Source organism: Octopus bimaculoides, chromosome 9 (genome assembly GCF_001194135.2).
Source record: "Octopus bimaculoides isolate UCB-OBI-ISO-001 chromosome 9, ASM119413v2, whole genome shotgun sequence".
In the NCBI taxonomy this organism is placed as follows: domain Eukaryota; kingdom Metazoa; phylum Mollusca; class Cephalopoda; order Octopoda; family Octopodidae; genus Octopus; species Octopus bimaculoides.
In genome coordinates, this window is record NC_068989.1 from 81,626,584 (window position 1) to 81,639,376 (window position 12,793).

Here is a 12,793-nt window from a genome sequence, read left to right on the forward strand (position 1 = left end):
CCGGGGGCTTTCCCGGTCTTCATACTCTTAATTGCTTTATCTACCCTGGTACTATCAACTCGGATAGCTGGTCCCTCTATTGGGTCGACATAAGGCAGGCTCTCTTTCTCCCATTCATTCTCTTTATTAAGCAATCTATCGTAGTGGCATCTCCAGACCTCTTTCTTTGCATCCTCATTTAATGCAAGCGTACCATCATCCATGCGAACACATTTCTCTCCTACAACATCACTATTCTCTCTCCTACACTGTCTTGCAACCCGAAATACCTCGAGTCTTTGGTCCTCACGGCGCAGAACATTGGCAAATCTTTCCTTTATCTACATATATAATATAATATATATTATATATTTGATATAATATATTATATATTGGTATATTATATATATAATATCAGTCATTCTATTACACCTACGCAGTGCATCTGGGACTGCATTATGCAATGTCTCAAATTTAAAAAAAATTATTTGTAATATGAGTCAGCTGCTATTTCTAGCAGGTTTTCTATCTTGATAGAGGCTCTCTTGTTATTCAGCCTTGGCTCAATTCTGAACAAAAGTATTCCAACCAATCCCAGTTTTTTAAGAGAATATAGAACTACATAATCAAGTACAATCCTTATTGAAAGTGTAATGATTTAACCACCATTTCTAGTAAGTCAACCAACCACCTTGAACCACATACTATTTTTGTGCATCTGGTTAATATCCAGCAGTGAAATGTATATCATGAAACATTATTTATTTCTATGAGTTTGGTATATTTATTGTCAACAGACTCAATAATAGCAGTCTTATTTCTGTCAGGACTGGAGCTGACAGAAATACACTAACAACACACTCCTTACCTGACCGTGACATGGTAAGACTCTCTTTTACTTGTTTCAGTCATTTGACTGTGGCCATGCTGGAGCACCGCCTTTAGTCGAGCAAACCGACCCCCGGACTTATTCTTTGTAAGCCTAGTACTTATTCTATCGGCTCTCTTTTGCCGAACCGCTAAGTTACGGGGACGCAAACACACCACCATCGGTTGTCAAGCGATGTTGGGGGGACAAACATATATACAATGGGTTTCTTTCAGTTTCCGTCTACCAAATCCACTCACAAGGCTTTGGTCGGCCCGAGGCGATAGTAGAAGACATTTGCCCAAGGTGCCACGCAGTGGGAATGAACCCAGAACCATGTGGTTGGTAAGCAAGCTACTTACCACACAGCCATTGTCATGAAAACTCTAGGAGTGATCTAATATTTAAGGATACACTTAGTGTTGTGTCAGCAATGAGCTAATGATGGGATTAGGAGAGAGAAGGTACACACAGATGGGGATAAAAAATAGGGAGAAAAACTGCTTATTTCACATTCTTAGGAAAAAAAGAGACTGTTACTACTGGATTGTGAAAAGTTGGGATCCTAAAGTGGAGATTGAAAGTAAAGTAGGGAACACATGGAATTGGGTTGGGACAGTAACTTGAGAAGGTGAAGGAGACACTTGCTGATAAGGACAGTAGCTAGTGTAATTTAGGGGACAGATATGTAAAGGTAACTTGCTAATATAAGTTAGAAGTAGATGATGTAATCCAGAGTTGCGCAATGAATTATTTGTGTAAAAGAAAAAAAAAAAAATAGAGAAATAAAAATAGAACATCTTTATTTATAAATCAATATAAGTTACAATAATTCAAGTTTTCTCAGCTAAAAATGTTCTTTTAGCTGTTGTCCTCATGTAAGGCTTGTAAACCCACTCAACATCTGCTGTGTCAACATTATCAATTGTTCCCTGGATTATTTTAAACACTGCAAGTACAACAAAATAAGGTATAGATTTATTAGTAGTAGTAGTAGTAATAGTTGTGGTAGTAGTTATTCTTCTTTTAGTTTTGTTTCTGTTTCTTGTTGAGTGTCTTCCCAATGTCTAGGGCAAAGAAACTCACGATATACATTGGTAAGCCACTAAAATAAATACACTCAGTTGATCATTTACAAAACCAAATAAAGTTATGTAAAAAAAAAAGAAGTTATTTACAGAAAAAGTTATTGTTCTCACAGCAACAATGTTCCTCTAAACATGTTTAATTTACCAGTTAAAACAATCTTTCACACTACTTGCAGGGATGGTAAACAAGAGATCATTCTTAAATAATTTTCTGTTTCTTTTTATTATTATTATTATTATTATTATTATTATTATTATTATTAAGGCGGTGAGCTGGCAGAATTGTTATCACATCAGACAAAATTGCTTAGCGGTATTTCATCCATTTTTATGTTCTGAGTTCAAATGCTGCCAAGGTTGATTTTGTCTTTTATCCTTTCAGGGTCAATAAAAAAACTACCAGTTGAACACTGCGGTCAGGGTAATTGACTTATCTCCTTCCACAAAATTGCTGGCCTTGTACTAAAATTTGAAAACAGTTCTCTAAAAAGTCACCAATAGCAATGCAGATTTGGACTGAGCACAAAAAATTCAAAGAGGAAGGCTGTCTGTGCAGGGCAAAAGGATCTGGATGACCACTATCATCGGAAGAGACGGTTGAGCAGGTTCACCAAAAACTCTTGCAAAGCCCCAAGAAGTCCATAAGAAGAACAAGTCTGGAAACCCAGATTCCTCCAACCACAGTTTGGCACATCCTCAGGAAATGCTTGTTAATCAAACCCTACAACCTGCAGCTCGTTCAGGCAGATGACAAGCAAAAGCGCAAACATGGGGTTATGTGAAGGGCTTGGTTTGTCCCCACTTTTCCTGCAGACCTAGAGGAACTTGAGCAGAGAATCACTATCGCACTGGAGACTGTTACCCAAGACATGCTGCAGCATGTTTGGGAGGAGCTGAGGAGCTGGACTATGGGCTTCATGTGTACTGTGTCCCAGGCGGTGAGCATATTGAACATTTGTGAAATCGTTCATGGAATCCACATACCTTTGAATTTTTCACTCAGATTTGGAGGAATAAATCTTATGTTGCTCAATATTAAGCCTGTTTAGTTTCATTTGCTTTGACTATGTAGTTTCTGTGATATTTACGTCTCAAATGATATCAAACTTTTTGAAACACCCTGTATAAATATATATATATAGATAGATAGATAGATAGAGAGAGAGAGAGAGAGAGATATGAATATCTATGTGTGAGTGTCTTTGTGTCTGTGTTTGTCCCCCACCACTGCTTGGCCAATGGTGGTGTGTAATCTTGTAACCTAGCAGTTCAACAAAAGAGACCAATAGAACAAGTCCCAAGCTAAAAAAAAAAAAAAGATAATTCATTCGACTAAAAAATTCAAGGTGGTGCCCCAGCATGGCTGAAACAAGTAAAAGATAGAAAATAAAAGGAAACAAAATGATTGTTTATGCTAAGAATATCAGTGATAAAAGAAAACATTACACTTTGAAAATGGAGCTTATAGTGTTTTGTATACATTTCAATAAATGATATAGTTTTACTTACATTTTAGCTCAAACCTTGGTCCAACTTCAGTTAATTCAATTTTTTTGGTTTCAGCATTCTTTGAGTAAACATGATGCCTAGAAAAATGAAGCCAAAGAATTGAAAACAGTTGAATAGAACAAACTTTTGCAACTTTAAAAACAAGATTTTGTTTGTTTGCTAGAATCTGAGAAAGGAAAGAACACATAAAATACACAACTGAACAAAAGGACAGAAATTACTTCATAATTGATATCGGCTGAATTAAAAATATAAATATATAATTGATGTATTAATGTCTATAATTGATGCTCATTATATTCCAGAAAAGCTAACCCAATCTAAAATAAGTTTGTAAAATATTATAAAGGTTAGAGAAACTGCACAGAAAAAAAATATATAACTAATTAACAATGTGAAATAATATGAATAGGGTGTTGCCATCCGGTTTCACCAGTCCTCAGTCAAATCGTCCAACCCATGCTAGCATGGAAGGCGGACGTTAAATGATGATGATGATGATGATGATTCAGATAACTATAATAAAAGTTCCTGTCTGATTTGGCTTGGTTTCTATGTCAGGATGCTCTTCTTAACATCAACCACTTTACAGTGTGTGTTGGGTGCTTTTAATTGGCACAGGCGCTCTTATGTGGAAGTGGAACACGGCTCTTGCAGGCCAATCCTCTTCATCAGGGGGAGCAGCATTAGCGCTTCTGCTGTGGAGGGTGAGTCTTCTAGAGTTCAGCAAGGAGCCAGATATCTCAAAGTTTGCCTTGAACCTATGTGGGTCTGAACTCAATTCTACAGTATGGTACTGTGAGCAAGTGTCTTCTACTGTTGCCTCAGCTGACCAATAGACTACAAATAAAATTTGGTAGCTAGAAACTGTGTAGAAGCCCACTGTATATGCATGAGTGTGCCAGAGAGAAACTACCGAAAAATCAATGGGTCAAACACAGTGTTACACAGACATTCTCATCATTGGAAATGCAGTGACAGACTCTTTGGAAACCTGAAATCTGTGTTGCTATTGTTCACAAATGCATGATTGAGAGTAACTAAAAAAGCTAAAAAGAGATCATCATCATCATCGTTTAACGTCCGTTTTCCATGCTAGCATGGGTTGAACAGTTCAACCAGGTTCTGGGAAGCCAGTGTTTCTACAGCTGGATGCCCTTCTTAACGCCAACCACTCCAACCACTCCATGAGTGTAGTGGGTGCTTTTTATGTGCCACCGGTACAGGGGCTAGAGGGGGCTAGCAATGGCCAGGATCAGTTGGTGCTTTTTACATGCCACTGGCATGGAAGCTAGTCAAGGCGGCATTGGCATTGGCCACGTTCGCATGGTGCTTTTTACATGCCACAGGCACAGGTATCACAACTACAATTTCCATTTGATTTTCATTTTGATGTTGATGTACTTGACTCAATAGGTCCCTCAAGCACAGCAGGTTTCCCTATGATCCATGGTAATTTTGAATGGGCTGGGATTGGTTATGCGAAACTGGTGTAGGATACAGCCGTGAATTCACTTTATTTGCTGGGTCTTCGCAGTCACAGCATATCTCCAGAGGTGTCAGTCTTTTGTCATTGCCTTTGTGAGGTCCAATGTTCAAAGGTCATGCTTGACCACCTCATCCCATGTCTTCCTGGGTCTACCTCTACCCCAGATTCCTTCAACTGTTTAGGAGTGGCACTTCTTCACACATCTCCCCTCATCCATTCATAGTACATGACCATACCAGCACAAACGTCTCTCTTGCACGCCACATCCAATGCTTCTTATGTCCAACATTTCTCTCAGGGTGCTTACACTCTGTGATGTATGCACACTGACATTACACATCCAGCGGATCACGCTAACTTCATTTCTTTCGAGCTTACACATGTCCTCCACAGTCACGGCTCATGTTTCACTGCCATGAAACATGGCAGTTTGCACACATGCATCGTACAATCTACCTTTCACTCTGAGTGAGAAGCCTTTGTAGGGGTAGAAGCTTTCTAAACTTTGCCCAGGCTCTCCTTATTCTAGTGGCAACACTCTCTGACCATCCACCCCAATTACTAACTTGGTCACCTAGGAAGCAGAAGCTATCAACTACTTCTAGTTTCTCCCGCTGGCATGTGATGGAATCTGTTTTCTGAGCATCTGTGGTGTTTATTGCCCCTGTGCATCTGGCGTACACGAAAGCTATTTTCTTGGTTAATCTTCTTTTGATGTTGCTGCACCTCTTATGTGTCCATAGCTTACACTGGGTACATCTTATATAAAAATAATATTTAGAAGTAAATGACTGAATACTAGTATAACAAAGTAAACAATCTAACTGCTCAGTGGGAAACTCTCTAATCAGAAAGCAACAAAAAAATACTATCTACTTGAGAAATAGAGAAGACATGAGTTATTTCCCTTACAATATCAACCTTTATTTCTTTCCACTAACATGTTATAACATTAAACAGTAGAGTCTATTACCATATAAATCATTTATTTATAGTTTGAATGACAATAAATCAGGTTCAATATAATTCTAGCTTCCACCTGGGTCGAGGGCAAGTCCAGTTATTGCTTTTGATTGACCAAACATAGATCAATGATGGATATTAAATAATATCTAGATTAAAACTGACAACTAATTAAGTGATATTGATATTTATCTCTAAGTTGTTCTTGAACCAGCAGGCTTATGACCAAAGACATTCCAACCACAATCATCCCATCTTTTATTCAGACATTGCTCAACATGTCTTTAGATGGAAGGGTATAGTTTAAGGGAGATTTGGCTGCTATTTTCAGCAAGTCAAGCAACCTTGTAGTAGATTCCTCATTAGATCATAGTTAAGGATTGTGCCAGAGACAGTGATCTGCACTCACTAATCCCTCAGTGACCATACTTATAAAGAATTCCATTGGCTATGTTTCAATTAATTTCAAAATTAATCCAGAATTTTAGGATTTAGTTCAATAATTAAAATGATTTGTCCATTATAAAATTTGTGTTTGGAACATAAAGTTCTCAGAAAGTGCAATGAAAAGATTAAATTTAAAAATCAAAGTTTTTAAACAAGAAGATTCATATGATGGAATCAGAGGTGGTAGTCACAAGTGGATTTATATCTAAAAGGGTGAAAAGAAAATTGCTGAAAAACTTACCTGAATGAGATGAAATCATCAGAATTAGAAAATGTCATAACACGTTTACTGTCTTCTTTTGGGACAGGATATAAATATTTTAGAATATTTTGCACCTAGAAAAATCATGTTAACATCTTTTAATATAAACATCACCTACATGGAATACTTCATACCATCCACATCTTTATCTTAAAATATTTACATTAGGAAAAAAACAATTATCATGTACAAACAGTTTGTTTACATGTGTTTCAAGTTAAGGTGATCCCAAGATGTGTATTTTACTGGACAAAACAAGACACTTCTAAAGATAAAAATCTGCTGAAATGCTTTTAAAGCAAATTTAAAAGTTTGGGTTCAACTAATAGTTAATTAACTTATTTAGCATTCAGATTACTCTGTCAAATGTAATGCTTATTAATAGTTTTGAATTAATCATGCAATATCTCATAGTTTCAAGATATCAATGATGTGATTGTTTATTTTTAGAATGACATTGTATGGTTGGTATGAGAGGCCAGATCCGACCAGTTTTAACTTAAAACAGGTAGAACATTTGAGCTGGATATGGCCAATTTAAACGGTAAACGGTTAATAGTTTCAGTGTGTTGTACATTCTGATAACAGGATATACAGACACAAACACCACAGTCTGTAAAGTTAAAGAAAAGTTAATTCAATAAACAGAAATTCTGTAGGGAGTTATGCATATTTATATTTAATATATTTGACAACAGATTCATCATTTAAACTATCAATATTCTCTTAGAGACATGATTTTAAAAGGATTAAAGAGCTCTTCTCCCTACCCTAATTCTCTTTTGTGTTTAGATGCATGCATTTATTATCCCACAATTACAGGGATTGGCAATTTAGTAACATAGAAATCAACACAAATTATTACTTCACTTACTCTTCTTCCAAGCCGTGTACCAAAGTTGTGGAATATAAGGTGTGGGTAAGCTTCTGACATGGTTCCTACATCAAAGATATCATGTCTCATGACGACATTGAACATGGAAAAGTAAGCTGTCGGCCCATAGGGGAGATGAGAGATTGTTAATGCATCTACATGGGAGAGAGAAGAAAGAATGAAATAAAGATGTGAACTTTTGAAGGGACTGTTTTACAGCATAATACTATAAATCACTTGAACAGACACCACCATATTTACTGAAGCAGTGGTGAAAAACCCACTAAGACGATGTACAATATTGTATATGTGTAGGTGTGAATAATTAGCATATTTTAGGAATTTTTAGAAAATTTTATATAAATTAGCTCACTTAGGTTAATTACTCAGACTCACTGACTTAAGAAGTTTACTTTTTGTTAGAAAAATTCTCCATCAAGTCTTTTACTACTGTCAGCACCACCTCCAAGAGTTTTGTCAATCAGACTGACTCCAGTTTCATTTCTGTCTCATGTTAGGTGCAGGCATGGCTTTATGATAATAAGTTTACTTTCCAACCACAAGGTTCCAGGTTCAGCTCCACTGCATGGCACCTTGGGTAAGTGTCTTCTACTACAGCCTTGGACCATACAAAGCCTTGTGAGATAGAAACCAAAAGAAGCACAATGTGCATACATGTGTGTTTCTTAGTGTTTGGGCCTCACCACTGCTTGACAACTGGTGTTGATGTGTTTACATCCACATAACTTAGTAGTTCAGTAAGAGACTGATAAAATAAATACCAGGCTTGAAAACAAATAGTGGGGTCGATTCATTCAACTAAAGTTCTTCAAGGTGCTGCATTCTGGTTAACATACACAGATACAAGATGGATTTTTGCATTGTTTCCATCAATCAAACATCCCTTACAATAAAATTGATCAACACAGGAGCATAGTAGAAATGTTTACTGCTATGCCAAGCAGTGGGGTCAATTCCAGAATCACAGGATTATAAAACAAATTTAACCACACAACAATGTCTCAGCTAATATGTAAATGTTTAAATTTATAAGAATATTCCACCCACACCAGCTGGAACAAACTAAGTACATAACACTTGACGAAATGAAAACTTTTCATCTCAAAAATAGAAAACTGAAGCTGTTTCTCACCTGGAACTCCTCGATGTTCATGTAACAGGATCAAATCAGTGACATTATTGGCACGACAAGCATCTACTAACTGTTTCAGTTCATAATTTCCTCGATTGATTTTCTTACTGTTTGGCAAGATTAATCGAATTTCCTGCAATAAAAGAATTATAATTATAATAATAATAAACTGGTGAATGTAAACTGGACAGAGAAGGAATCCCAGAGCATGGAAAGCGGACGTTAAACGATGATGATGATCAATATGACTTGCAGAAAATACCAATTCTATTTTTTGGTAGGTATTTAACATCTTTACTAGAATAATCATGAAATTTAATTCTGCAGTGAAAAGGTTTAATAGACTCTCTCTTTCTCTCTCACACACATACATATATATATCAACTGAGGACAGTTCATAGCTTGCAGCTGCAACTTCTTAATTAAATAGGAGATTCAAGATATACAATCCAAGAGCTCTATCATGGTATGTTGAAGAGTTATGACGAGAGATTAAAACTTGATTCATAGTGTTCTGTAGTCCTGTTCACCAGAAAATATAAACAGTTGATATAATGAAGCTTTTATGAAAATCACTGACCTTGGCAAATTGTTTGAGTTTCGCACTAGGATCACGTGAAGTTGTGACCATTAACTGAGGGTCTTCAATACCAGCAGATTTATATTCATCATCCATACTATTAATGATCCCTGTAACACAAGAGAATCGTGAAGTGTTAATAGTTTAAACAGTAAACAAGCATGATTGTGAGGTTAAGAAGTTTGCTTCCCAACCACATGGTTTTGAGTTCAGAGCCACAGTGTGGCATCTTGGGGAAGTGTCTTCTATCATAATTCTGGGCCGACCCAAGCCATGTGAATGGATTTGGTAAGCAGAAAACTGAAAGGAACGCATCAAATGTGTGGGTTTTATAATCATTTATTTCAGTCATTGGACTGTGGCTCTGCTGGGGCATTTCCTTAAAGGGCTTAGTCAAACAAATTTACTCCTGGTACATGTTTTTTGAGTCTGGTAATTATTCTATTGGTCTCTTGTGCTGAGCTACTAAGTTATGGAGATGTAAATAAACCATCAGTAGTTGTTACATGGTGGAGATGGGGGCCACACTCACATTGATTGTGAAGCAAATTCTTAACCACACAGCCATACCCATATGGCTTTCTAATTATTTAACAAGAAATATAATTATTTGTACAACTGAAACAATTCCAAATTAAATGATGTTTTTAGTTGTGGTAATTAATAGTAATTAGTTTTAAAATCTTTGCATAAAATGTAAGCAAAAACTAATGTTGCTGTGTTAAACAAGTTTTTTCAGAAAATCTTTTAGCCAAGAGGAAAGGCAGTGTCGATGATCCTTTTCAGGGCCTCCAAGACAGGTGGGAAGGAGAGAGAAAAATATCCTCAAACCAGAATCCGAGCCCAAAAATTTGCAACAGCTTGGACTCTATTAACAGCACCCAAAATGCCAGTGACAGTGTTAAACCAGATGACAAATTAAGTCTTACCACCAAAGTAAGCCATGGCAGGACTGGAACCCTGAGCACAAAGAGCCAGGTCATATAACTGCAAGGCATCTAGTCTGACATTATTCTTACAGTGCCATCAATTCTCTATATTGGATTGGTACTTTTTTAAATCAATCCTGAAAAGATGAAAGACAAAGCTGATCTCAACTAAGTTATTTCATCATCATCATCATCATCATTTAACGTCCGCTTTCCATGCTAGCATGGGTTGGACGATTTGACTGAGGACTGGTAAACCAGATGGCTGCACAAGGCTCCAATCTGTTCTGATAAGGTTTCTACAGCTGGCTGTCCTTCCTAACGCCAACTACTCCGAGAGTGTAGTGACCATTGAAAACCACCACTTGCAGGGATTTTACTTGAGTCATTTCTCAGTTAATTCCAGTAAGACAGAATTTCAAGGCTGCAGCATTACCCCTACTCCTTTAACGAAACAATAAAAAATGTGATATAAAATAAAAACAAACATTATATAAGGATATGACAATGGCAAAATTACGAAGTGACACAAAATATATAAAAACAAGAGACCTACCATCTGCTCCACTGTCATCCCATTCTGAACTTTTCTGGAGTCTAATGGCATCTTTCCTTATTTCAGGAGCAATAGGAAGATTTTCTGAAAAAGAGATCAAATATAATACATAGAAAATTATGATGAGATAATGAAAGCAAAAATGACTCTTTATCATAAACAAGAGTAACTACTTAAAATAAAACACACTGAAATTTAATTTCTCACTCATGTTCTGAATAAGTAGTAAGAGAAGACAATTCAAAAAGCTAAAAAACATCAGCCCTAAATATTCATATGTAAATGATTTATATTTACTGGACTAAACCTCCAGATGGGAAGACATTGCAAATAATTGTTCTTGATGGAGGCAAGAGTTTAAAAAGAAGTGAGAAGTTGAGGCTCGTTACTGAAGAAAACATCATCACAACACTGATGGGTAACACCTACAAATGTGGTTGCTACAGCTGTAATTGTCACTCCTGTATGGACTGTTATAGCCACAACAGTCACTATTCTATGAACACAGATTGAGACAAAACTTTTCAGGTGCAGACTGATGGTCCCACAAGATGAAAGGATGCTACAGCAAGCCTCTAGCTTCTCTCAGCACACTAACATAGAACAAACAGGTATAAAATCATATCTAAAAATAAGGAACAAGACCAATCACAAGCAGCTGACCTTCAATTGACTGCAGCAGACGTTGTTTTTTCTCATGAATAGTTCGTTCTTTGTCTTCAATTGCTTTACGATAAAGATATTCCCGCCGCAAACGGGCTTGACGTCTCAGCTGTAAAAAATTACAAGAATGAATCAATAGAGACACATATTGTAAGATATCACAAAATGAGAAAAATGTTGCATTTATGTATTTATTCTCTTTAAGACAACTGTTATTACTGAGACAATAACGCTTGTAAGATATTGTGGAATGTCAGACAGATGTACCTACATATAGACCTACTCCAATTTGGATCTTATATTACCAAGATGGTATTGCAGAGTAGAATGACCCCAAAACTATTTTCACACATACACACTATGTTGTAGAAGTTGCTATTTAGTCCAGATTATCCTTATAGAGTAAGCCAATAATCAGAGGGCATATCAGCCGTGAATACCCTGTCTTTTCGTATACATGTGACATCATTCAATATCCTTCCAGTGATAATATGGCAAGATGTGATTTAACAGAATATGGATTCTGTTTCTAACAGCTTGGGCAAACACATAGCAGCTCCTTTGTTAGCTCCTGTTGTAGAAATCAACTGTCAAGGGGTGAACGACAGTGATGGTCAACAACTAACTAGATCGCCACCAGTTACAGTTAATAGTGAACAAGTTAGTGAGGTATAGGCATAACTACAGATGTACCCACCTTGTTCCCCCCCCCACACCGGATTTTGTTTCCTTTATCATATGGAAAACACAGAAGGGAAGTGGGTAATTAACACACCTCATCAAAACGTATGAGGAAACCAAGCTGTGGTGTGTGAATTATCAGACCCCATCTCCCACCCCCGGACACACAGACAAAATTCCAGCCTAATCGTCACCTACACCATCAGAAACGTATTTGCAGAAGATTTTACTTTAAAGAATTATCCAGTTTTCCGAAAGTTAAGAGGAAACAAATCGAGGTGCGTGAATTATCCGAAACTCCTCTCCACCGGTCTGAATGATTCTTTCACAACTAATTCCGATATAATCCAAATCTACACCATTTAAAATGAATCTAGAAATCTTCGTTAAAAAATATGCACTTTTCATGAAGTTATAAAGAAACGAAATCGGTGGCGGAGGGCACACGTCTGTAGTTATGCAGATGGTTATCTCATTGACCATCACTACATGTAAACTAATAAGATTCAAGAGAATCCAGTACTGCAAATATATGAAATGGCTTTAATTTGTAGCTATTACTTCATTTCCGACACTGAGATTGTCAAAGGACTTAATATGTAGAGAGAAGTCAGTTCGTTTGTCAATTTAAAACAATGTTCTCTCCAAACTCATGAACTTCACACAGGCTAATGAGTTTCCGATATAGATCACCACAACGAGAACGACATGAATGACACAAGATCGCTGCTCTAAACATTAGAATATATATA

General features: G+C 36.7%; 1 protein-coding gene across 1 annotated transcript in view; it reads right to left on the reverse strand.

Annotated features, from left to right (window-relative positions):
- Positions 1-1,633: 1,633 nt before the first annotated feature.
- Positions 1,634-12,793, reverse strand: part of LOC106879286 (U3 small nucleolar ribonucleoprotein protein IMP4) — an 11,541-nt gene continuing 381 nt past the window's right edge. Inside the window, exons 2-9 of the mRNA XM_014928781.2 lie at positions 11,361-11,469; positions 10,698-10,781; positions 9,213-9,322; positions 8,633-8,765; positions 7,480-7,634; positions 6,585-6,679; positions 3,445-3,521; positions 1,634-1,796 (exon numbers count right to left, since the gene is read on the reverse strand). Coding sequence (XP_014784267.1) covers positions 1,681-1,796; positions 3,445-3,521; positions 6,585-6,679; positions 7,480-7,634; positions 8,633-8,765; positions 9,213-9,322; positions 10,698-10,781; positions 11,361-11,469 — 879 coding nt within the window. The 3' untranslated portion in view covers positions 1,634-1,680. The remainder of the gene's footprint in view (positions 1,797-3,444; positions 3,522-6,584; positions 6,680-7,479; positions 7,635-8,632; positions 8,766-9,212; positions 9,323-10,697; positions 10,782-11,360; positions 11,470-12,793) is intronic.